The 24,856-nt window shown below is 47.5% G+C and overlaps 2 protein-coding genes across 11 annotated transcripts in view; one reads left to right on the top strand and one right to left on the bottom strand.

Moving 5' to 3' along the window:
- Positions 1 to 22,608, bottom strand: ctnnd1 (catenin (cadherin-associated protein), delta 1). Of its 8 annotated transcripts, XM_068321373.1 has the most exons (23): positions 22,530 to 22,605; positions 14,213 to 14,360; positions 11,796 to 11,870; positions 11,591 to 11,716; positions 11,038 to 11,327; positions 10,872 to 10,962; positions 10,593 to 10,780; positions 10,249 to 10,504; positions 10,086 to 10,157; positions 9,009 to 9,159; positions 8,670 to 8,871; positions 7,467 to 7,584; positions 7,164 to 7,320; positions 6,358 to 6,375; positions 6,060 to 6,125; positions 5,845 to 5,972; positions 3,950 to 4,100; positions 3,659 to 3,854; positions 3,392 to 3,582; positions 3,236 to 3,283; positions 3,058 to 3,140; positions 2,650 to 2,704; positions 1 to 2,401 (listed from the first exon to the last, which is right to left on the bottom strand). In XM_068321373.1, exons 2-23 carry the CDS (start codon positions 14,351 to 14,353, stop codon positions 2,343 to 2,345), a joined length of 2,862 nt encoding a protein of 953 aa, XP_068177474.1. In that variant the 5' UTR covers positions 14,354 to 14,360; positions 22,530 to 22,605; the 3' UTR covers positions 1 to 2,342. The 8 variants fall into 8 exon arrangements, with proteins under 8 accessions (XP_068177474.1, XP_068177477.1, XP_068177475.1 ...); XM_068321376.1 differs by lacking the exon at positions 14,213 to 14,360 and having other exon boundaries at positions 22,530 to 22,608; XM_068321374.1 differs by lacking the exon at positions 6,358 to 6,375.
- slc43a3a (solute carrier family 43 member 3a) overlaps positions 19,055 to 24,856 on the top strand; it is a 21,401-nt gene continuing 15,599 nt past the window's right edge. The window contains exons 1-2 of one of the 3 annotated variants that reach the window (XM_068321410.1): positions 19,055 to 19,150; positions 21,105 to 21,148. The gene's annotated coding sequence lies outside the window, so the exon portion shown is untranslated. The remainder of the gene's footprint in view (positions 19,151 to 21,104; positions 21,149 to 24,856) is intronic. The other 2 variants (XM_068321412.1, XM_068321413.1) reach the window with 2 other exon arrangements.

Consider the following 24,856-nt stretch of genomic DNA (forward strand, 5'->3'; position numbering starts at 1 on the left):
CATTAGAAATCATTTTCACTTTTATTAAAAACTGTATTGCTAGTTACATACGTCATTCATAGATGAGAATGTGCAACTTAAAGAGCCAAGGCAAAGGGATTATGGTCCAGAGTAGTTTTTTCCATTTGTGTTCCAGTAGCTGTTATCAGAGAAGTCTGTTTAACTCGTTGTGTTTCATTAAGACAAACTCGATCAAAACATTAAAAACTGATTGCATATGCACCCAAAGCACCCAAAACAATTACACCCAAATTATTATAAAAAGAAATACATAAAACCATTAAAATTAACAAATATTCTCTGGTATATATAGTTAAATGTGCTTTATTTTTTTCTCCACTTAGATTGTGATCTATGTGTTCTTAACAGTTTTCTAACAAATCTTTGCTCTCCTATCCTCTGACTTTGAAGGCAACATTTCAGAAAGCAGGACATTCTCTCCTGTTTCAATTGGTATAAAATAAAAAAATAAAGGTTGAAGAAAAGGAGGAAAAAAGAAAATCACACATCCTGACCCCCTAGTGCTTCTTTTAATCATCCACTCAGTATCTACAACTCTCTCAACACTAAGTATGCATTCTACAGATCAGGCGCTGTACTCATGTCATCCAAAATACAAAAATGCGTTTCATCTTTTGTAGTCTTAAAGCTAGGATAAAGGAACACTAAATTATACAGAACTCAAGAGTTTTATATTATAAAAAAAACAAAAAAAACCCCAATAACAACAATCGACTCTTACTTACAAATTCACATATTCCAATATCTTGCAAAATAGAAAACGGTTGAGTTCTGTATAGAGTAGTCCCATCCAGTTGCCTGCTGATGGTTGGCCCCCCCTCCCGGTGGTCACACCTGTCGGAGCGTGAACGGGGGAGGCACTCAGGTGAGTCCACACCGACGCTCTGACCGTTACTCAGTAAGACTACCTGAACCCCGTGATGTGGTCTGAGAATGACGTGAGGGAGCTCACAGCACAGAAACATCACGTCAGCGACATGTAGAGCAGTCGTCACCAGAGCTGATGACAATAATCTGTCTGTGTGTGCAGAAAGGTGAATGTCAGGGCGTCTGGAGAACAATCCAACACAGAAACTGCAGCATCTCCATGCATCTTGGCGACGGACCGTCACGAAACACAGCCGGTGGTTTTCAGTGTGAGGGAGCTGAAGGGTTCCTGCAGCAGTCGTTTGGCACTGATGTGGCACAGAGACATGGAATAACCACTACCCACACAGAAGCTACACACATCCCATTACATCATTACACACTGGCTCAGCGCTAGGAAATACTTTTGACGACTGATCAGAGGTTTAAAAAAAACGGAGCAATTCACACCCCGTCTTCCAAATGTTGTGTAATCAGATATTTATGTAAGATCTGACGCCAGCAGTTCTTTCTAATGAGATGAATTAATCTTCTGCTCCGCCCCGCAGGGAACAGCTCTCAGATGAAGCCACCTCCTCTTCATCGGACAGAGAAGTTGTCCAGGAATGTTGTAGCGTCGTTGTTTGCTGATGTCGTGTCGTGTCTCTTCGTTGTAGTGTCGTGTTCTGATGATGTCGTGTCGTGTCTCTTCGTTGTAGTGTCGTGTTCTGATGATGTCGTGTCTCTTCGTTGTAGTGTCGTGTTCTGATGTCGTGTCGTGTCTCTTCGTTGTAGTGTCGTGTTCTGATGTCGTGTCGTGTCTCTTCGTTGTAGTGTCGTGTTTTGATGATGTCGTGTCGTGTCTCTTCGTTGTAGTGTCGTGTTCTGATGATGTCATGTCGTGTCTCTTTGTTGTAGTGTCGTGCTCTGATGATGTCGTGTCTCTTCGTTGTAGTGTCGTGTTCTGATGATGTCGTGTCTCTTCGTTGTAGTGTCGTGTTCTGATGATGTCGTGTCTCTTCGTTGTAGTGTCGTGTTCTGATGATGTCGTGTCTCTTCGTTGTAGTGTCCTGTTCTGATGATGTCATGTCGTGTCTCTTCGTTGTAGTGTCGTGTTCTGATGATGTCGTGTCTCTTCGTTGTAGTGTCGTGTTCTGATGATGTCGTGTCTCTTCGTTGTAGTGTCGTTTGCTGATGTCGTGTCGTGGCTGCAGCATCCGGTCCAGTGGTTAGTGTTTTGGAGTTCGAGGACTCGTGGAACAAAGTGGTCTTAGCGTCTCGTCTGGTTCGTCCGCGCCCACGACGAGTTGTTTTTTTTGGTGCGGTCCCAACAGTTTGTCAGCTGCAGCAGTGGAATGTAACAGAGAGAGAGACAGGAAGCAGCCAGACGGCGAGGACAGACAGGAGTCGAGCGTTTAGAGTGGAGTTTTGTCCCGTTGGAGTTGTGGTGTGACCCCCCCCATTGGTTGGTTGGTTCAGCAAGGGCAGTAGGTGGGAGGAGGCTGTCGTCTCGTGATGCACACAATTAGTTTTTCTGGAACGACACAGGAGGCGTGAACGACAGCAAACTTTATTTAGAACAACACGTGTGGATGAAGCTGCAGGCAGTGTGTTCACAAATACAACACGTCACACACTGGAAGAGAACCTCAGGAAAAAGAACAACCACTTTACACCAGTGGGGGGCGCACGTTCACACTGCTAACACCACAGACGGGGGCCATGCGGTGGGACACACATACCATGCGCTGACATGCAGTGACAAACAGGGTGTCGTCTAACCATCGTAAGCGTCCATGAGAGGCACGGAGGCCTGCCTCCCCCCACGCAGCTCTCCCTAGAGAGGAGAGAGAGGGAGGAGAGGGGGGAGACGGGGGGGGGCACGCAGAGAGACGAGGTGAGGAGGGGGTGAGAAGTCACAGGAGGTGAGGAGACGAGAAGGAGTGAAGAACAATGAGGGGAAGTGAGGGTAGAAAGAAAGAAGGTGTGAACAGGTTAGTCTGAGGTTAGTCCAAGTCTCAGGGGGGGCCAACAGGACGTGTGTGGGCAGGTGAGGTACGTTTGTTCACACGGTAACGATCCAAACATCTGGAAACCTGCAGCCTCACAAACCCAGTCTGAGGTCATGTGACACCGGAGTCACATGACACGCTGGGCGTGTCAGTGATGTCATCGCGGAGCAGATTTTACCTCGGCTGCGTCTCTGTCAGCAGGTTGGAGCGTGTTCTCCAGAGTGTTCCTCCTTCCCTTCTGATCCAGTGTGGAGTAGGCATCTGAGGAGGACACGCGTGTTCAACCAGTGTGTGTGTGTGTGTGTGTGTGTGTGTGTGTGTGTGTGTGTGTGTGTGTGTGTGTGACAGACACTCACCTGGTCCCAAATCATTCATGGGAATCATGTCCCGTTCCGTGTTTCCTCCTGTGGATCAAACACACACAAACTCTCAGCGTGGTGACGTCCTGCCCAACGCTCCCCCCAGGTGGCGCTGTGTGCAGGTGTGTGTTCACTGAGGGTGGGGGAGCAGACCTCTGTCGATGAGCGGCAGGGTGCTGTCCTCGTAGCCCCCCCCGTTGGCCCTGCTGCTGACCGGGTTCAGGTTCACCATGAAGTCGCTCTTCTTCCAGCCGTCCTTCTCCAGCGGCCGCCGCAGCTCCTTGTACCCCCACACCGTCTGCAGCACCAGGCCGGCGCCGCGCACCTCCCGCTCAGATCGGTTCCTGGGGGGGCACACAGGGAGGGTGTGAAGACGCCCCCCCCGACACGGACGACCACCTGCCCCCCTGGCGCTCTCACCCGTCCTTGTTGATGAGCACCAGCCTCTCGATGCCCTGCGAGGCGCGGAGCGTCTTGGCCCCCTCCAGGCTGGAGCCCAGAACCTCCTGCAGCGTGCTGAGCACCGACACCACCGTCTCCTCCGACAGCCCCCGCACCGGCTGGCTCTGCCCCCCGCCGGGCAGGTTGGCCACCAGATGGGGCACCGCGTGCTTACCTGACCACACAGAAGAAGAAAAACCCCCCCCATCGTGAAACAACCAATCCTTTCTGGTGGTGAGGTGGGTTTCAGTGGACCCCCCCCCGGCTCACCCAGCAGGTCTCTGTTACGGGCGTCGATGGCCAGGTTACGCAGCGCCCCCGACATGGCGCGCACCACGCGGTCGTTACCGTGGGCCAGCAGCTCGGTCATCATGGGGAGGCCCTTCTCCTGACGCAGCACCGCACGGATGTACCGGCCGTACTACACACACACACACACACACACACACTTTGGTGGTTAAATTTGCTGCGAAGGCAGGACTGACAGCCAACCCACATGTGTCAAACTCATGGCCCCAAGGGCCACATGTGGCCCAAAAGAGAATATAAGGTCAAGGTCTAAAAATAAATAGATCAAAAATGTGTTTTGACCAAAAACTACATTTCCCACAATGCAGTAGTTCAGCCCATCTTAACTCTGACTAAACGTTGTGAACAAAGTTAACGTCCTAACTTGTGTCTGATGTTATTTTTCTTTATTGATTGATAGTTTGATCCTTGATTGATGGAGTTCTGTGGGTTTAATAACCTGACAAATGAAAAGGATTTATGTTAGAACAGAGAAACAAACAAACATGTTTTTTCTGTCTAACTGTAATGTTTGGAACTAGAATCAGTCAGAAATTCAGTTATTTAACATTAAGGAGTAGTTACATTTAGTTACATTACACTGAGTTACATTTAGTTACATTTATTAGTTACATTAAGGAGTAGTTACATTTAGTTACATTACACTGAGTTACATTTAGTTACATTTATTAGTTACATTAAGGAGTAGTTACATTTAGTTACATTACACTGAGTTACATTTAGTTACATTTATTAGTTACATTAAGGAGTAGTTACGTTTAGTTACATTACACTGAGTTACATTTAGTTACATTTATTAGTTACATTAAGGAGTAGTTACATTTAGTTACATTACACTGAGTTACATTTAGTTACATTTATTAGTTACATTAAGGAGTAGTTACATTTAGTTACATTACACTGAGTTACATTTAGTTACATGTATTAGTTACATTAAGGAGTAGTTACATTTAGTTACATTACACTGAGTTACATTTAGTTACATGTATTAGTTACATTAAGGAGTAGTTACATTTAGTTACATTACACTGAGTTACATTTAGTTACATTTATTAGTTACATTAAGGAGTAGTTACATTTAGTTACATTACACTGAGTTACATTTAGTTACATTTATTAGTTACATTAAGGAGTAGTTACATTTAGTTACATTACACTGAGTTACATTTAGTTACATTTATTAGTTACATTAAGTAGTTACCTTTAGTTACATTACACTGAGTTACATTTAGTTACATTTATTAGTTACATTAAGGAGTAGTTACATTTAGTTACATTACACTGAGTTACATTTAGTTACATTTATTAGTTACATTAAGGAGTAGTTACCTTTAGTTACATTACACTGAGTTACATTTAGTTACATTTATTAGTTACATTAAGGAGTAGTTACCTTTAGTTACATTACACTGAGTTACATTTAGTTACATTTATTAGTTACATTAAGGAGTAGTTACATTTAGTTACATTACACTGAGTTACATTTAGTTACATTTATTAGTTACATTAAGGAGTAGTTACATTTAGTTACATTACACTGAGTTACATTTAGTTACATTTATTAGTTACATTAAGGAGTAGTTACATTTAGTTACATTACACTGAGTTACATTTAGTTACATTATTAGTTACATTAAGGAGTAGTTACATTTAGTTACATTACACTGAGTTACATTTAGTTACATTATTAGTTACATCTGGCCATTTGAGGACAGCGTTATGCTGATGATGTGACCCTCAGTGAAAATGAGTTTGACCCCCCTGGTCCATCCCCTAACTGCCCTATTTGCCCTTTGACCTTCCGACCAATCAGCAGCAGGTTGACCTGCAGAAGCAGAACATGGGACGGTTCTTACGGTCCAGCGTCCGGCACACAGGTTCTGGACGGCCCCAGCTGAGGCCTCCAGGACGGTGGGGTTCTTGGACTCCTTCAGCAGGGAGGTGTAGGTGCGCACCACCTCCGGCTGGAACAGCAGCTCGTAGCCTGAGGACAGAGGAGACCATCCGATTGGAGCAGGTGGAGGAGTCAGGAATGACACCACGGTGTTGTTCCACACGCGTCTCCAGCTACCTTTGGCGGGCGTGGTCCTCTTGGGGATGTCCACGGTGTCTGCGGCCGCCTCCTCGTCCTTCTTACCTGGAAACACGTGAGCGTCAGACCAGCTCACAGGGGGGGCCTCTGTTCGTGACTGCTCTAGTCGGGTTAAACGTGACACCAAACGCTGAGATGCGTGTTTTCACTACGACAGGACGGCGTGCGTGTTAGCATCAGGACGGCTACGCCCGCCTGCTAGCTACCATCACGAAAAAACCATGACGACGGCGACGACAGGAAGCGGAGCAGAGAGAGAGAGAGAGAGAGAGCTTACCTCTGGAAAACCACTCATCTGCAGCCCAGCTCAGAAAGGAGGGAGGAAACGGAGGGATGGAGAAAGAGAGAAAGGAGAGAGAGGAGAGAGAGGAGAGAGAGAAAGGAGAGAGGAGAGAGAGGAGAGAGGAGAGAGAGGAGAGAGAGGAGAGGAGAGAGGAGAGGAGAGAGAGGAGAGAGAGGAGAGAGAGAAAGGAGAGAGGAGAGAGGAGAGAGAGGAGAGAGAGGAGAGGAGAGAGGAGAGGAGAGAGAGGAGAGAGAGGAGAGAGAGGAGAGAAATGAGAGAGAGGAGAGGAGGAAGAGAAAGCATTCACAGTAAGTAAGAGGAAAGCAGCCGTTACTGAGCCACACATTAAACATCTGCTCCCAACCCAACAGTATGTGTACTGTGATGCTACACACACACACACACACACACACACACACACACACACACACACACACACTCACACCATGATAGTCTAATGAAAGAATGACTACATGAACTGATGAAATTGTTTCTATTTTCTACACATAAAAACAACATTTTTAAAAATTAAAAATAAACAAAGTGGGGGGGGGTGTTGACAGATGTTTGGTGCAGAAACAGAAGTGATTTCCTGGGGGGGGGGGGGGGGGGGGGGGGGCTAGCAGCAGAACAGGAGATGAACTTTTCTCTCTTTAGGGAAGTTGCTGACATTCCTGATCAAGCATGGCTGTTAGTAAAGGTGTGTGTGTGTGTGTGTGTGTGTGTGTGTGTGTGTACCAATATCCAATGAGATGACATCGCTGCGAGTGCCCCCCCCCCGTGCCGTGCATGTCACAGACCTTTGCTCTTGCGGGAGCTGAAGCAGCCGCCCTTCTGGCCGGCGGGGGCGGGGCCCTGGTTGAGGGGCGTGGCCTCCTGGTAGCGTTCGCAGCCGGGGATCTCACGATGCACCTGATAGGACAGGTTCCTCAGCAGACAGACGCTGTTCTCTATCAACTGTAGACCGACAGGAGGTTTACTCTCCATCCAAAGCGAATGCTGTTTCTCCTCACAGCTCCTGCAGCGCCCCCTGGTGGAGCCAACGGCCTCCAAACTGGACGTCTAGCGCTGGACAATTCCACATAGACCAGAGACCCATTTACCTTGTTGTCCACGTCTTTACAGTCAATCTGGGATTGGACGATGTACATGAGGGAGTCGACCAATCCCGTGCACTCCCTCAGCTTCCTCCTGGCCTCGCTCCGCTCCGAACTCACGTTCCTTTAGAGAGGTGGGAGGTGGAGAAGAGGAGAAACGAGAATGTGGGATTACCCATGGGAATGCTGGGAGAAGTTAAGAAAGAAAAGAACGAGTTCATCACAGCGACTACAAAAGAACCGCGCCACAAAACGCTCAAACACGCCCCCAAAGAACTGCTTGAATGAAACTCTGGTGTGATGAGCTCCGGTTACAGCTCTGAGCTCCGGTTCGTAGAGCCACCGGACAGGAAGTGGACGGACGCGACACACCAGACGCTAGTTCTTCCATTAATGAGCACAGAAGTCCTAAAAGGAGGGCGTGAACTCTGTGGAATGACGTTCAACTTCTGTCTTTTGTGCCGTTTGTTTTCCTGGTGACATGGACACGCCCTCCAACACAACACCAGGACGTGTTCCTGTTCACAGCAGGGGGGGCCACGCTTTCAACGTTTACTCACATGCTGCAGTAGAGAAATACTTACAGCCTGAACAAGGGCAGTCACAGACTGAAACACCCCTGAATTCAGCATTTTACCTTGACCTACTAGCATAGGTCAAAGATCAAAGCTAGTGCTTTGATCTATGGTCTTACTCACACCGGCCTTCTCCCTCATCTTTCTATCTTATCTGGTTCCTGAGTGGACAAAAGTTGAGAAACTAGGTCAAGGTCAAATTTCAAGGTGGAAGTCATCCTGTTTTAAGCGATGCCCCCAGAGCCAGTGGGTCCTGACAGAAGCATCCGGCGCTCCAGGTCCGTCACACATTCCTTCCTACACGCCGTGATGGAGCGTGTGGTGGGGGGGCGTCGATAATAGGCTGAAGTGTTTATACTGTGTGTGTCAATGCCCCGCTGTCCACTGCTGGCCCCCTCCCTCTAACGCTGTCAGGCGGTTCATCTGTAACGATGACCTGAATGTGTTAATGAGCGCTCACACCTTAAACACCACTTCCTGTTTGTCCTCATCTCACATCGGTGAGGATAGAAAAGAACTCTGATTTCTATCTATTCTGCTCCGCCCACTGGCCAGCGACCCCTCCCTCCCTCACCCCCCCCGCTGCTCTCAGTCTGCTGAGCTGGTGTGAATCCTCCCCCTGTCTCCCCCCTACCTCAGGCATCCCGCTGTGTTGGTGAGGGCCGTCTCCCACTCAAGATGTCGAGGCTTGCAGTTCTCTTCCCCCCCTCCTGCCCCGTTGCTGCCCCGCTCCCAGCCTGAATGGGGCACCATCACCTCGTCGGACAGGGCGTGCAGCGCGTGGTCCACGATCTCCATCTTCACCGAGTCGTGAGACGACAGGTTCCACAGCGTCCCTGAGAGACAACCCCCCCATCAGCTCCTGACAAGCATCACTTCATCCAACAACGCTATGTGTGTGTGTGTGTGTGTGTGTGTGTGTGTGTGTGTGTGTGTGTGTGTGTGTGTGTGTGTGTGTGAGACGCCCCCCCACCTGTGATGGTGTCGGTCAGGTCCTGGTTCCGTGTCTTCCTCAGGAGCCGGACCAGAGCAGGAACTCCGTCACAGTTCTTGATGGCGATCTTGTTGTCTGCATCTTTGCCGTACGAGATGTTCTTCAGCGCTCCACAGGCTGCGTAGTGGACCTGCAGCAGGGACGGGTCAGGGTGGGGCGTCAGAGACAGCGCTGGGGGGGGGACACGAGCATCTACCGCTGAGAGAGCAGCAGCACGTCCTTGTAACTGAGAAACCGCACAAATAACACGGCGCTGCTGCTCGCCCCCGTCTATCTGTATTACCTTTAAAACACTCCGACTGTTTAAAACATTTTTGTGTCTCACGGAAGTCAGAGACTCACAGAACGTAGAACACTTCAGGATGTCAGCCAATAGAATGCGAGTACGGTATCATGTGACTGCCTACCAAAAATCCACGATGAGGTGAAGTCGTGAGCGTTGATGCATGAGGGCAACCTGCACTTTATTTATTTTTACTCTGTCAAACATCCTGTAACTAATATTTCTTTCTTTTCTGTTTCCTAACTCAACCTCTACCACACACACACACACACACACACACACACACACACACACACACACACACACACACACACACACACACACACACACACACACACACACCACACACACACACACACACACACACACACACACACACACACACACACACACACACACACACACACTTCTTCCTGCAGACCGGTCGTGGGCCGCGGAGCACGACTGTTGAATTAAGATGCTTCTTGGACTTAGACAGGAATGCATGATGTGGTTGTTCTGGTGAGACTCTCAGACATCAGCAGAACAGTCCCACAGCTTCTGCTGAATGAAAGGGAGTCGCAGAAACACCACAAGATGTTTCAGCCAAAACCAGATTTAGAATCAATTTCCAGCTACCAGAGTCGAACACGTCACCTTTTATCGTTTTACTTCTCTGCCGCGTCTCAAATTCCCGTTGCAGAATTGCGTTAAAACCTGGTTTTTATCCACACAGTTTGAGGTCTCATCCGGTGTGGCCTTCACAGACAGCTGGAGGGGAAAGCAGGACACACCTCTTTGTTTGGGTTGTCCAGCATGCAGACCAGCGCTGGGATGCCCTTCAGACGACGCACGTCAGACTTGACCTGAAAGGCAGAAGACGATGGGTGGGTGGGTGGGGGTCAAATGCACGTAAACTCCAAGGCAGCCAAACCCAAACAGGAGGCGGCGCCTCACCTTGTCGTTCTTGTAGGTCAGGTGCTGCAGGAAGGCGGCGGCGTTGCTCTTCACGGGGTCCAACCGGTAGTTGAGCATGGCGATGACCTCAGGGAGCTCCGGCTGGCGCCAGCCGCCGGGGCCGGGGCCTTTCCTCAGGGTGCTGTCCAGGGACGCCATGCTGCCTCTTTCCCCCTGAGCCAGAGGGGCCCCCCCTCCCCAGTAGTACATGTCCCCCGGGCCACTCATGTCCCCGTCCAGGGTGCCCTCGTAGCTCCTACAAACACGTGAACACACACATTTCTGATCGACTCATTTCATCCAGAACACGACAAACTACAGTCCAGACCGACCGCAGGACGTACCCCGCCCTGCGTGGGGGGCCGTGGGGGAAGGCGTGGACGTTGTGGGGCATGGTGCTGTAGTGCATGGGGTGTCCCAGCCCGTAGTCGGGGTCGTCGTAGCCCATGCTGCGCTGGTCGTCCTCCAGGCCGTACGGCTCCGGGACAAACCTCGGGATGGAGGACAGCTCCACGGCGCTCCCCATCCGGACCTGCAGAGACGCTCCACCGTCAGAGCTGCCCCCCCAGGTCGGCCCAGCGTGTGCTGACAAACAGCGTGAAAACAAAGCACCGGAGACCGACCTGTGGCTGGGCTGCGTAGGGGTCCAGCTGGGTCCGGCTATGGGCTCTATAGTTCGGGTCCAGGGTCCTGTACCCATCGGGGTGGACCGGTCTGGACAGGGGGGGGATTACTGGTCACAAGGTGCGAGTCATTTCAGCCGTGATTGGCTGGTGTTAACCGGGGTACCTGTAGCGATCGTCCATGCGGGCCCCCCTGTTCAGGCTGGTGTAGGTGTCGGACGGGGGGCCGGTCCGGTACTCGTCGTAGCCCACCGGTGGCCCGTAGTGGTAATTGCGGGGTACGGTCTGAGTGGGGTAGTCCATGGGCACGCCAGGTGGGGGCGCCTGCCTGTAAACCATGGGTACAGGAGGGTAGCCCCCCATGCCCGTCACCGAACCCCCCCCGTCCAGAGACAGCGTGTCAGACACCGAGGGGATGACAGTGCGCGTGGTGGTGGTCTTCACCACCTTCTTCACCTGTGAACACAAACAGAAGGCAGACAGCGTCGACCAATCAGGTGGAGCGGATGGGGACAGAGGTGTGAGCTGATTGGTCGGCGCCAGAACTCTAATTTAAAGCTAGTTGGAGTTATTCACTGGTGGAAAACATACAGAATCCTGCAAATGGATGGATGGGGAGGGGTAATAACCACCAAATCTCCCCCTGATGGGGGCAGAAAAATTTAACAACCAATAAAAAATATCTAATATTAGTCTAGAGCCCCATTGAGGGGCGTTACCGTGGTTTCCGTGCGCCGTGTGGTCCCGTCATCATTGGTCTCCACAGACACAACGGGGGGGGTCTCCTGGGGGTCCTCCTCCACCGTGTAGGTCTCCTGCACCACCTGACCCGGCTCCATCCTGAACTGCACACCAATGAAAACAGTTGAGCACAGGACCGACGGCTGGAGCCGCTGCCACACACACGGGTCCGGGGGGGCTTACGTGATGTGACCCGTTGATGTAACCCTCGTTCAGCGTCAGCCTCTCTATGTCTGCATCACAAGGAATGCGGCCGTTCTACAGGAGGAACCAGAACACACACATGGCTCAGAACACACACCGCGGACCAACATCCCAGCACCGGTACGGAGGGACACCCCCAGGCGTCCAGACTGGGGGTGTCTGAACCAAGTTAAACGACATTCTGAAGCCCTGCTTGTTTTCCTGTCACGCATTGATTTATGTGCTCATTCAGGAATATCGTTCTCATAGCATTACTGAGGTGTGGACGTGTTCACGACGTGCCAACTCCAGCTATAAACGCCTGTTGTCAACGAACCAACCAGTCGTCGCTTGAAGAGACAGAATGACTCACGGATCTCTGCGTGGCGCCGTGGGATCGCTGCTACTGGCTGTGGAGGTTCAACTAGGACCTACTTGTTTATAGTCAAGTACAAGTCGTGTGTCGCCTCGCAGTGGACAATAACTCACTATTAAACACCAACCGAGGTCCAGTTTGATGCAGCTGTTGGCTCAGGGTTGCCTGAGGAAGAGGAGGCAGAATCAGGCCGAAGGAGGCTGGTACGAGGAGTCAGACGCAACGGAGGCTCAGGCGTTAGTCATGTTAACTGTGCATGCTTGCTTGTATAAAATCAGCTCGTCACAGATGATGCATTCTGCTGATGCTTCATTTTTCAGGGCAAAATAAAGCCACACGTTGGTTTGCTGTGGTCAATGGTGGAGCGCAGCTGGAAGCAGCCAGTAAATCTACAGGCAGGAAGTACGGAAGCTGCAAAGGAAAGTTATTTCTGAATGATTCTACTTTAGAACTCAAACCGTAGGTGGAGCGTCACACTCTGCATGAAAACTCAGTTTTGTAGAAAAAAAAATTCTATAATACAAATACTTATGTGTACATGTTAATGAGGTTGGAATGGGTCAGCTCTAAGATGTACTCATTTCAAGTCACGTTTCCATAGAAACAAAGAAAATGTAAAAGAACACAACTACTTCCCTCGTTTACCGTGAGTAAACTTTGGTGAAGCTAAATGTTAAGTTCACCAAATAAATAGAATCACACACATAGGCAAACTGTATTCACCTGTTATTTTACACTGGGGTGTTTAAAAAGTGAAAGCAGCACTTTAATGTTTTGTAAAAAAAAAATGTAAATGAAAAAAAAAAAAAGAGCAGGGCTGTATTTTTTGTCTTTGGTTGTAGAACCTTAAAGAGCTACAAAAGCAAAAGGACAAACACAACAGTCAGTTTTTAGAAACCGACCGATGAGAACAAACTGATGAACAGCCACGATGGAATGGATCAAACTGATGAGAGATGAAACAGAAAAGCAACACAAACACGTGAATCAACACGGAACTCAGTGTCTGCATAGAAACGCTGATGGGTGTGGTGCAATCCTCATTCCAGCCACCGGGGGGACTCTACTGCCCCTCGACCGTCTCCACTACCGAGGGGGTAAAGCTGGACAGCAGTGATTTACAGTTGGATAGTCATCTCAAGGCGGCAGAAATGTTAACTTGCTGAAAGCTGGGATTAAAATTGTGTGTGTGGGGAGGGTGGCTTTCAAAGGTAAATGAAGACATTCTTCAGCCGAGACGAGGACTATGTCAGACAGAAAAGTAGAAAGTGGTGGGACCATGTGAGCGTGTGGGAACCTGTCAGTGAAAGCTGAGGACAGGTTCCACCGCCCGGGAGAGACATGCCAGAGCCTTTGGGCTATGTAAACACACACAACAGATAAGAACACACACAGCCCACAACCCCGCCCCACTACGACCATAACAAACACCCCACCAACCCTTAGTAGCCCCCAGAACTACCTGGGACTGGGAAATCTCCTGGGTCGACCTGTCCATGAGAGACAAGCCCAAGAATGACGGAGAGAGGGTCTCAAAGGCCCCCCCTGGGCCAAAAAGTGTTTACTCACCTACACTAATGGCAGAGTGTGTCAACAAGGAAGTGAAACAATGAGCAAGAGCAGGTGTGTGTGTGTGTGTGTGTGTGTGTGTGTGTGTGTGTGTGTGTGTGTGTGTGTGTGTGTGTGTGTGTGTGTGTGTGTGTGTGTGTGGTAAACATGAAGTCACTCTGTAAACTATGAAATGAACAAAAGGTTAACTCCTGATGCAGGTCCAGGAAGTGACTAGCAACACATCATGCATGCAGATTCCGAGAGACAATGGGGTAAAACTGGTTGGATGAGGACGATGAGGACGATGAGGACGATGAGGATGATGAGGATGACGAGGATGACATTCTGCGACCATCCAGCCAGCCCAACAGAGATGAGGAGGATGTGATTGAGGGCGTGATGCTGGATGAATGGATGATGGGTGAATCCGTGTATGGGAAAACAGCATTAAGGATGGGGGATGGGACGGGGGGGGGGTGTTCCGACCTACCTGCAGCTTGGGAAGGGGTCGTGGCAGCGTGCCGGCGCATGACCTGCGCTCGTCCTCCAGAGCCCGGCTGAGCATCTCAAACTGTCTCTCCTGCTCCCGCACCGAGGCCAACAGAGAGGCCGTACTTTCACACTGCTCCATTCACACGCTGGGAGCAGAGCACAGGGGGGGGGACAGGGTCAGCACCAGAAAAGAGATCCCACCAACACCCAGACAGGACCCCCAGCACCATGCAACTCTACAAATACAGTCAGGAGTCAACCAGGATGTCTGGAGGTTAAAAGATCTGACGGAGGAGGCAAACTAAAGACCTGGAGGACGCAGAGACAGAGAGGAGAAACCAGCAGGAATGAAGGAGATGACATCACTTCAACAGTGATCATTCAGTTTAGCAAGCAGAGCAGGGGGGGTGAGTTACTCTCACTGCGTGTTCTCTTCTATGGGGCTTTGTTAAAAATAGCGGTAAAGTGAGAAATGTGACCAGACATGACTGCAGCACATTCTTCTAGTTCCTGCGTGAAGACCTTGTTAGCACCTTTTCTTTCTGCAGATGGAAACAAGGCGAGGAAGAGGAAGGGATGAAGAGCGTCTCAGAGCATTCGTACCAGCTATGGAGGGATGGAATCGCACCACGTGTGTGTGTGTGTGTGTGTGTGTGCCATTCTCTGCTGTGAGGAGACGTCTTCTTACTGAACCATGCAGTCACAATGAACACAGAAAAGACTGGAGATGCTCTTATCATGAACGACAGTTTGGATTCCTGATCCAGACTCAATCAGACTGATTTTTTTTCATTTACAGTACAGTAATCCCTCGTTCCTCATGGTTAAATAACAAAGTCCCGCAAACAATTTTGTTTTTATTAATTAGTTATTTAGTTTCTGAACCCCCCCCCCCCCCCGCCCATACTGATATTACACCACCTTCTATCTGTATTACCTTTAAAACACTCTGATAGACTGTTTAATAATGGAAGTGCACTTCATTCCGTCAGTCTCGGAACATAATGCACTTCCGGATGCTGTCAGCCAATAGCATGAGTGTACGATATCACGTGACATACTACTAAAAATCTGCGATGTAGAGAAGCCGTGCATCTTGAAGCGCGAATGTGCGAGGGATTACTGTATTATATTAAATCATGAACAATTATTTTCATTATTAAAAAATAAAAATATCAATTAATTGACATTAAATATAAAATGTAATTATTGATATTTATTTGTCCTCTTTGCAAGAAGAATGAATTATTCCATGGACTAAAGATACAGAACAGCCAAGAGAAGGTTGTTCATCATTAAGATGGACTTTCTCAAGATACTGCTGGCAAACGCAGAACCAGACACCAACACACAGAAACACAGCAGCTTGATAAGAAGTGAAAGTCAATTCAACCCAAATGAAGATAAATCCAGAGGATGCCTGGTCAGATGCTCCCGGGGGGGGGGAAGTGTCGGCATGATTGCAGAACGACACGAGTGTGTCTCCACACCAGGGCGAAAACCATTTTCTACTTCAAAGTTCACCAACTCATGCATGTCACATCTGCCTTCTGTCAGCGCACGCACACACACACACACACACACACACACACACACAAAACTGAGTGAACAATGACTCTTCTATTGGGTAGACTGTACACACATGCTGTTGTGAGTGTGCAAACAACCTTGTGAAGACGAGTGACTGTGAGACTAAATAAAGTGGCGACTGACGTTGGTTTTATCCTTGAAACAGAGTCGTTCCATGTACTGGTGATAACGGTCACACAGATTCATTTCTTTCCATCATTTGCGTCCAAAAACACACACGAGCTGAACAAAAAGCATCCACACGCACGACCACTGACAGACATTCCACAGTGAGATTCGGCGTGTCACATCCTGTCTCGGTCGTCAGAAGCTGGCTTCATGAGGGGTAATCGCTCCTTCACTGTGCTGATCTCATCCATCTCTCACGCCCACATTTGGTCTGCAGGCATCAGATTTCTCTCCGACCCAATCAGGATGTCCGACCACAAACCGACAAGGAGCTTCTTCAAAAGATAACGCTCACGAATCGAAAGACTTAGAAAGAGCAGGAGTGAGTTTATGGATCCATAAACTCATCTTCACTGAGGGCCACATCAGCATAACGCTGTCCCCAAACGGCCAGATGTAACTAATAAATGTAACTAAATGTAACTCAGTGTAATGTAACTAAATGTAACTACTCCTAAATGTAACTAATAAATGTAACTAAATGTAACTCAGTGTAATGTAACTAAATGTAACTACTCCTTAATGTAACTAATAAATGTAACTAAATGTAACTCAGTGTAATGTAACTAAATGTAACTACTCCTTAATGTAACTAATAAATGTAACTAAATGTAACTCAGTGTAATGTAACTAAATGTAACTACTCCTTAATGTTAAATAACTGAATTTCTGACTGATTCTAGTTCCAAACATTACAGTTAGACAGAAAAAACATGTTTGTTTGTTTCTCTGTTCTAACATAAATCCTTTTCATTTGTCAGGTTATTAAACCCACAGAACTCCATCAATCAAGGATCAAACTATCAATCAATAAAGAAAAATAACATCAGACACAAGTTAGGACATTAACTTTGTTCACTACGTTTAGTCAGAGTTAAAAATGAGCTGAACTACTGCATTGTGGGAAATGTAGTTTTTGTTCTACAAAAGCACAATATTTTTAGACAGTCTTGACCTTTTATTCTCTCGCGGGCTACATAAAATGATGTGACGGGCCACATTTGGCCCCCGGGGCCTCGAGTTTGACACATGTGCTTTAAAACATGAGAAGTCAAACTTCAGCAGAGACAGATCTGCAGGGAAATCAACAACACAAAAAACAAGACAAGGTTTGTTGCCTGTAGCACCCGAACATCCAGCTCCACATTAGAGACTAGGATGGACGGAGCGCTGACACCTGACGTCAGATGAGTCCACACAGGAAAGACCGTCTGTGGTGCCTCCAGACCGACACACACCCACACAGCTCCACACGGACATTCTTGTGGCAGGGAGCCGTTTGCTGGCCAGCCAGCTTTAAACAGCTTCGGCCACTTAAAACTCCGTCGGTAATCGCTAAAGCCATTAGCAGCAATGCTAAATTGTATCTGTTAATGGAGTAGCCCAGGAATTACACTGCTAAGCCACTTAGCATTATGAGCTAATACACAACACAGACGTTTTAGAACAGTGAAACCTGAATCCACGCCCAGCCTGTAGGTCTACCTCTCGCTGCCCGAATCCTGCGTGTTCCATCATATTCATTAATAGAACGGTCGACATTCGTTCTGTTCCAGTGCACGCACACACACACACACACACACACACACACACACACACACACACACACACACACACACACACACACACACACAGAGTAGAGAAGCTTTGGTAGAATACAGTTGTGGCTTGGCGAAGCACTCCGCTGACTCAGCCTCATTTCAATGGTCACACAGAGATTTGAACTGTGTGTGTGTGTGTGTGTGTGTGTGTGTGTGTGTGTGTGAGAGAGAGACAAATAAAAAAGAGGGTGTGCACACTGGAATAGAACGAATGTACTTCCGCCTTTGCCATCCTGACCCGAAACCGTGACGCCCTCCCCTTCGTCTCCCTGGTGTGTTAATGTGCGGTAGCTGCAGCACACACTCGCCCACACACACACAAACTCCACGCAGACTTCACCAGGACCTCTGCGAGCCGTCTATTACGCTGGAGTGCCACACTTAACTAATCTTAGCGAGGAAGGAAATGTGTACACAACTAGAACGCAGAGGGCAACAGAGCTAACAGGGAGCTAACGGCTGAGACGCATGAAGACTTCTGGAAACAACCTGGATGATCATCTGATATCATGTTGGTTCAGCTTCAGTAAACTCACTCAGAACATCACGTCAAGCTGATACCATAACTTATTCCTAAGTTAAACCTTCAGTAATTGATTAATGCAGGATGGTTTACCTTGCGCCCTTGTTCCTCGCGGTTAATGCGTTCCAGGAACCACACGCGATTAACGAATTCCACGATCGAGCGGCGAACTATTTATCTTATTATTTAGGGTAATCTAAACGTTTCTGAACCCCCCCATACTGATATTAAACCACCTTCTATCTGTATTACCTTTAAAACACTCTGATAGACTGTTTGAAACACTTTGGTGTCTCACGGAAGTCAGAGACTCACAGAACGTAAAACACTTCAGGATGTCAGCCAATAGAATGTGTGTACGGTATCATGTGACTGCCTATTAAAAATCCAAGATGAGGTGAAGCCACAAGCTTTGATGCGTGCTGAAATGTCCATTTCTGTGAATGATGTTTTTCTTCACTTCGACCCTGAACATCTGCAGACAAACTTGTGTCCTTCACAATACGATACGAGGGGTAATACACACTGACGGCTGCCTGTTTGCCCTCATGCATGCACCTTCATTTAGAGACACACGTGGCCATACAACACACCTGTCCACCTGTGTCACAGCGCCCAGCTGTGGACAAATCTGACCTCAGGGCACTGACAACACTGACTTGGAATCCTGTCCTGGAAACTTACCTAGACCTTTCCCACAACTCTCTAACCAAACAGATTCAGGACACCAATACCCTCTGACAGTCCAGACGGGGCAGTTCATCTGAAACTATCTGCTGACGCCTGCTTTGGGTAATCAATGCCGTCAAAGTGACTTGTGAGCTGAGAAGGGCACGAACAGAAGCTTGACACAGAATCAGTTCCAGGCGCGATGTGAAGCCCAAGCTGCCAGCGATGCTCATTAGCCGACAGTGGAGCTGCCCCCACCCCCACCTAACCCGCCCCCGCCTCTCTAGAGGATCGGGCCGTGTGTGAATTTGGGATACCAGACTGAAGCTGCGGTCTCCCGGCCAAACTCCATGGAACTGAGGTTGAAGCCACGACCATACCAGCAGTAAGATCCGCCTCCTCGCTCCTCCAGCAGGAATAATCTGTACCGTACTGGATTTAGTGTCACCATTCTGGACTTGCGCTAGCCATTCACCACGTCGCCATTGGCGTGTAAATTCCAGATTGGCTACAAGGTCTTTAGCTTGTGTAGCCACAGTGGCGTTCTTATTTTTAGGGGGAAAAAAGGTTGAAACTTACAACTTTTTTGGACTCGTGAAAATCCCCGAGTGATAACAAACTTTTTCTCTTGCTAGCACCGCTATTTCTGTCGGTGCATGCTGACAGAAATAGCCGAAGCATGCTGACAGAAATGGCGGCCGACGGAAATAGCCGAAGTGACCCGAACGCTCCCGAACATTAAATATGCACTTGAGTCATGCCCTTCTCTTGTCCAATGAAAAACAAAAAGATTCTATTTTTACAAGCTAAACCCGCGAATTGGTGACAAGGCATTCGATCAACAGAAGTATGACTGTATCTTCACAGAGTGAATGAAGTTTTCACTTGTTGAATCTCACATTCATTCCTGCATAAAGTAGGACAGAAATAAAGAGAGTTCAGCTTGAACTGTTGACTTTAGTGTATTTTTGTAGGTAAACTGAGCAGAAGATTTTGCCCTCAGAATGCACCAGAATGCATCAAAACAACCCCCCACGCCCCCCTGCGACAAGCGTTGGTCGTCCGCCCGTCCGCCACTGTCTTGGACACAGAGTGTGGCTTTTTGTGGCTAACTCAATTCTTTTACACTGAGCCACGGTGGCTCCGTCATACTAGCTCCTAGTGCAAGCCCAGTCATTCAATTATGCACGTGTTCAAAACAACACATCACACTCTTGTGTACCATCATCAGTGTGTGAGCTTTGTCTACCTATACCTGCAGAGCTCTTCCTGTGAGATTAGTATTCCATGGGAATGTTTCACACCTGGAAATCTAGTTCCAATCAAACTCAAAGGTCAGTTCATCTGGATCACATGAGGAGTATGTGAGTGAGCGTCTACACAATACAGGTCGCCCTCAAGCATTTGTGCACCAACACTCAAGACTTCACCTCATCGCGGATTTTTAGTAGACAGTCACGTGATACCGTACGCACTTTCTACTGGCTGACGGTGCACTACGTTCTGTGACTCTCTGACTTCCGGGAGACACAAAAGTGCTTTAAACAGTCTATCAGAGTGTTTTAAAGGTAATACAGATAGAAGGTGGTTTAACATCAGTATGGGGGGGGGGGTTCAGAAACATTTAAATTACCCTAAATAATTAGAAAAATAGTATGTCGCGATATCACGGAATTCATCAATCGCATATGGTTCCTGGAAAGCATTAACCGTGAGGAACGAGGGATTACCACATGTACAAACAAGTGAACAAATGGATATTCCTTTTGAATGCCTACAGACTAAAAATCTCACTCAGCAGTGGCTTAACCTTCAACGCTGTGGCTGACAATCAGTGTAGCCACCATTTACAAGGAGGCCGTTTACCTACTGTAATAAGGAAATGAAAAGTGACAACTGACTCAAGAATTTAACCACAATCATTCAGGCAGGGTTTGCTTTCACTGCTTAAGAAATCTGTGCACTTTGATTTCACTCTGAGTTCAGCCGTTCAAATCAAAACACAGCCAACGACACAACCGTTGGAAGAGACGGAAACAGAGAGAGAGAAACTGGGAGGAGGAGCAAACACAATAAAATCCCAGTGTCAGAGGGACACACCCATGGTGTACACCGAAAGCCCGTCATTACAGAGGCTTACAAATGATAGCCCTGGTGAAAGCAACTGGCTGGGCAGCAAGACTTTAGCCCCCACAGACAACATGTCGGGAACTCATTCCAGCCAGCAGCAGACGGGTCCATATGAGGATTTTTCGTCCCTCATTTCTACAGATACAACATTTCTGAGCACACAGCATGTCCAAACCTGTTCACAATCCTCTGTCGCTCTACTCCGACAGGTCAAAGCAGACGTGCCTGCAGGGCGTTTACAGGAACATGACAGGTACGTCCACGCCGCTCTGAGAATCACCCATCAGTCCACCAGAAGATTCAGATCAGATCAGAGGACGTGAGGCGGGCTGTCAGTTCTGACCGTGTCCCAGGCTGACCTGGGCTTTGATACCGAGCAAATACCTTTAAAATTAAAAACAGGAGATCCACAAGAGCTCAGACAACAACCTGAAGGTGACTGGTTTACTTTCAGAGTAATCCACGACAGCAGATGGAATCCTGGTCCTCACATGAACAATCTGTTGGCTTTCAAATCACAAGCCGCTCCGTAAGGGACTGAATAAAGAAGCAACAAACAATCCTGCCACTTCACCACACCCCACACACCCAGACCCACACAACAGGTTCCAGCTCCAGTCTGTCACAGTTCAACCACCCACCTGCGTCCCTTCTCCACCGGCCAGCCCACATCTAAAGCCAGCTGCTCTGACCTTAAACACCGCACTTCCAACAGCAGGCTGGGATAAGAACACACACACAGCTGATTAATCCAGAGACACGTCTACCTGAGTTACCTGAGCGGCTTCAGCTCCGGCGCACCTGCAGAGTGGGCGTCTCAAGTAATGGCAGAACAAGTAGAAAAGCGAGGCGCGGTTGGACTATGACCCCACGGAGTATGCGGTCACTTCCGGGTCCACTCACCTGACTGCCTCCCCCAGGTGGAGGGAAACTTCTGATTTTTTTTTTTTTAATTTAAGGAAACAGTGCGAAAAGCGACAAAAAGGGAAAAATTGATGGTGTAAAATAATGTTGTTATAACATTACCTTTAAGTTAACCTCCCAGCAACTGCAATGTGAAGAACTACTAGCTTATGTAGCTCATAACTCAAATTTATCTGGATAATAAACGTTAAAACCGTGTTGAAACCACCCACTTTAAATGCGCACACTTGTGTTTAAACTTTCCTCCGGTCCCCCGTGATAAACGGACCGCATCGATGCTAGCTGCGTTAGCGTTAGCTAGCGCTGCGGTAGGCTACATGCTAACGCTGCGATCACAACAATCAAGTTCCGGAACCGGAAGAGTCGCCGCGATGTCCGCCGAAAACACGTCCGAACGAGTTATATCCCCCGCAAAACACGAAAAGGCACGCAACCACCTGCTGCGGGGGCGTATGCGTGTTTACTTAAAGTTCGTAAATGTTTGAAGGTGGATTCGGGCCTAGCTTAGCCTAGCCTAGCCTGGCCCAGTCTAGCCTAGCCTAGCCTAGCCTAGCCTAGCCTCCTGTCGTTGACACGACCCACCGCGACTCGGAAGCTCGGAGAAGAGTTGAGAGCAGACAACAAAACAACACAAACAAACACCCCAGGAGGAACAAACAACACCTACACACACAGCAGTGTACACACAGAAACAACGACCAAACGCCCACCTCTCTGGGTTCCCGTCCGCTCCCGTGTCCGATTGTTGTTCACTTGTCTCTGCGCTTCCTCCTCGCTGGGGGGCAGGGGGGCGAGAGGGGGGGCGGGAGGGGCGGCAGCATGGAGACGCTCCCATCAGTAATCGACAATTTATTACATATATACTGTATATATGACGCTAGTTGGACTATATATATATATATATATATATATATATATATATATATATATATATATATATATGCAATAATGCTGACATGTCATAATTAAACATGATCTTCATTGCCTGTAGCAAGACACTGCTGCAGACAAGAAGTATTAAACTGCACTTACTTTTGGTAATATTCCATATTTTGTGTCTGTTTTTTTCCCATTGGAAATTTCCAATGGCAAATTCAATGTAATATATATAATATTTAAAAACTATAATAAACTTTATATCCATGGATAGGTCTGAAGTACTGTAATGGAAAAGATTTGATGCATTGATGTGTGTGTGTGTGTGTGTGTGTGTGTGTGTGTGTGTGTGTGTGTGTGTGTGTGTGTGTGTGTGTGTGTGTGTGTGTGTATAAATATACAGCTATATATGTATATAAAATAGATATATAAATTATATATTATATACTGTATATATTATATAATGTAGTCGCAAGAGGACACAAGCCAGTGTCTTATTGTTAACCCAGTCGAGGCCCGGGTTAACAACGACTGCCATCAGTTCTGTTGACCTACAGGGCGCCGGTGGAAATTGGATTACTGTTGGTCGAAGAAGGAGAGGAGGAAAGTGTGTTCGTAGGAAGAAAGAGAAGAGGAACACCAAGAGTATAGGACTGAGAGTAGGGACGATGGATGTTGGAACTATGACAGGAAAAGGTAGAGAGTTGGTTGACATGATGTAGAGGAGGAAAGTAGACATACTGTGTGTCCAGGAGACCAGGTGGAAAGGTAGCAAGGCTAGAAGTTTAGGAGCAGGGTTCAAGTTGTTCTATCATGGTGTAGATGGGAAGAGAAATGGAGGAGGAGTTATCTTGAAGGAGGAGTTTGTTAGGAATGTCCTGGAGGTAAAAAGAGTGTCGGATAGAGTGATGAGTCTGAAGCTAGAAATAGAAGGTGTGATGTTCAATGTTGTTAGTGGGTATGCTCCACAGGTAGGATGTGAGCTGGAGGAGAAGGAGAAATTCTGGTCGGACCTTGATGAAGTGATGCAGAGCATGCCTAGAAGTGAGAGAGTTGTCATTGGAGCAGACTTCAATGGACATGTTGGTGCAGGAAACAGAGGTGATGAGGAGGTGATGGGCACGTTTGGTATCCAGGAGAGGAACGCAGAAGGACAGATGGTAGTTGACTTTGCAAAAAGGACGTAAATAGCTGTAGTGAATACTTTCTTCCAGAAGAGGCAGGAACATAGGGTGACCTATTAGAGTGGAGGTAGGAGCACACAGGTAGACTACATCTGGTGTAGACGGTGTAACCTGAAGGAGATCAGTGACTGTAAAGTAGTGGTAGGTGAGAGTGTAGTACATCAGAGGGACAGGACATGTTAGAGGTTCTGGAGATAAAGTCAGAGAGGCCAGACTGAGATGGTTTGGACATGTCCAGAGGAGAGATAGTGAATATATTGGTAGAAGGATGCTGAGTTCTGAATTGCCAGGCAGGAGGCCTAGAGGAAGACCAAAGAGGAGGTTTATGGATGTAGTGAAGGAGGACATGAAGGTAGTTGGTGTGAGAGAAGAGGATGCAGAATGCAGGGTTAGATGGAGGACACTGATTGGCTGTGGAGACCTCTGAAGGGAGAAGCTGAAAGGAAAAGAAGATATATATATATATATATATATATATATATATATATATATATATATATATATATATATATATATATATATATATATATATATATATATATATATATATATATATATATATATATATATATATATATATATATATATATATATATATATAATACTGATATTAAACCACCTTCTATCTGTATTGATGCAATTTCCTCCGGGATTAATAAAGTATCTATCTATCTATCTATCTATCTATCTATCTATCTATCTATCTATTAACTTTAAAACACTGATAGACTGTTTAAAGCACTTTTGTGTCTCACAGAAGTCCGAGACTCACGGAACGTAGCGCACTTCCGGATGCCGTCAGCCAATAGAATGCGCGTACGGTATCACGTGACTACCTACCAAAAATCTGCTATGAGGTGGAGTTGCAAGCATTGATTCGTTAATGCGTGAGGGCGCATTGTATTTTATATGACAATTTATTTGATATAAGTATTACTTATTCTATAATAATATGTATATATGGAGTCACTGTAAAC

The sequence above is a fragment of the Antennarius striatus genome, chromosome 8 (genome assembly GCF_040054535.1).
Source record: "Antennarius striatus isolate MH-2024 chromosome 8, ASM4005453v1, whole genome shotgun sequence".
NCBI classification, from domain to species: domain Eukaryota; kingdom Metazoa; phylum Chordata; class Actinopteri; order Lophiiformes; family Antennariidae; genus Antennarius; species Antennarius striatus.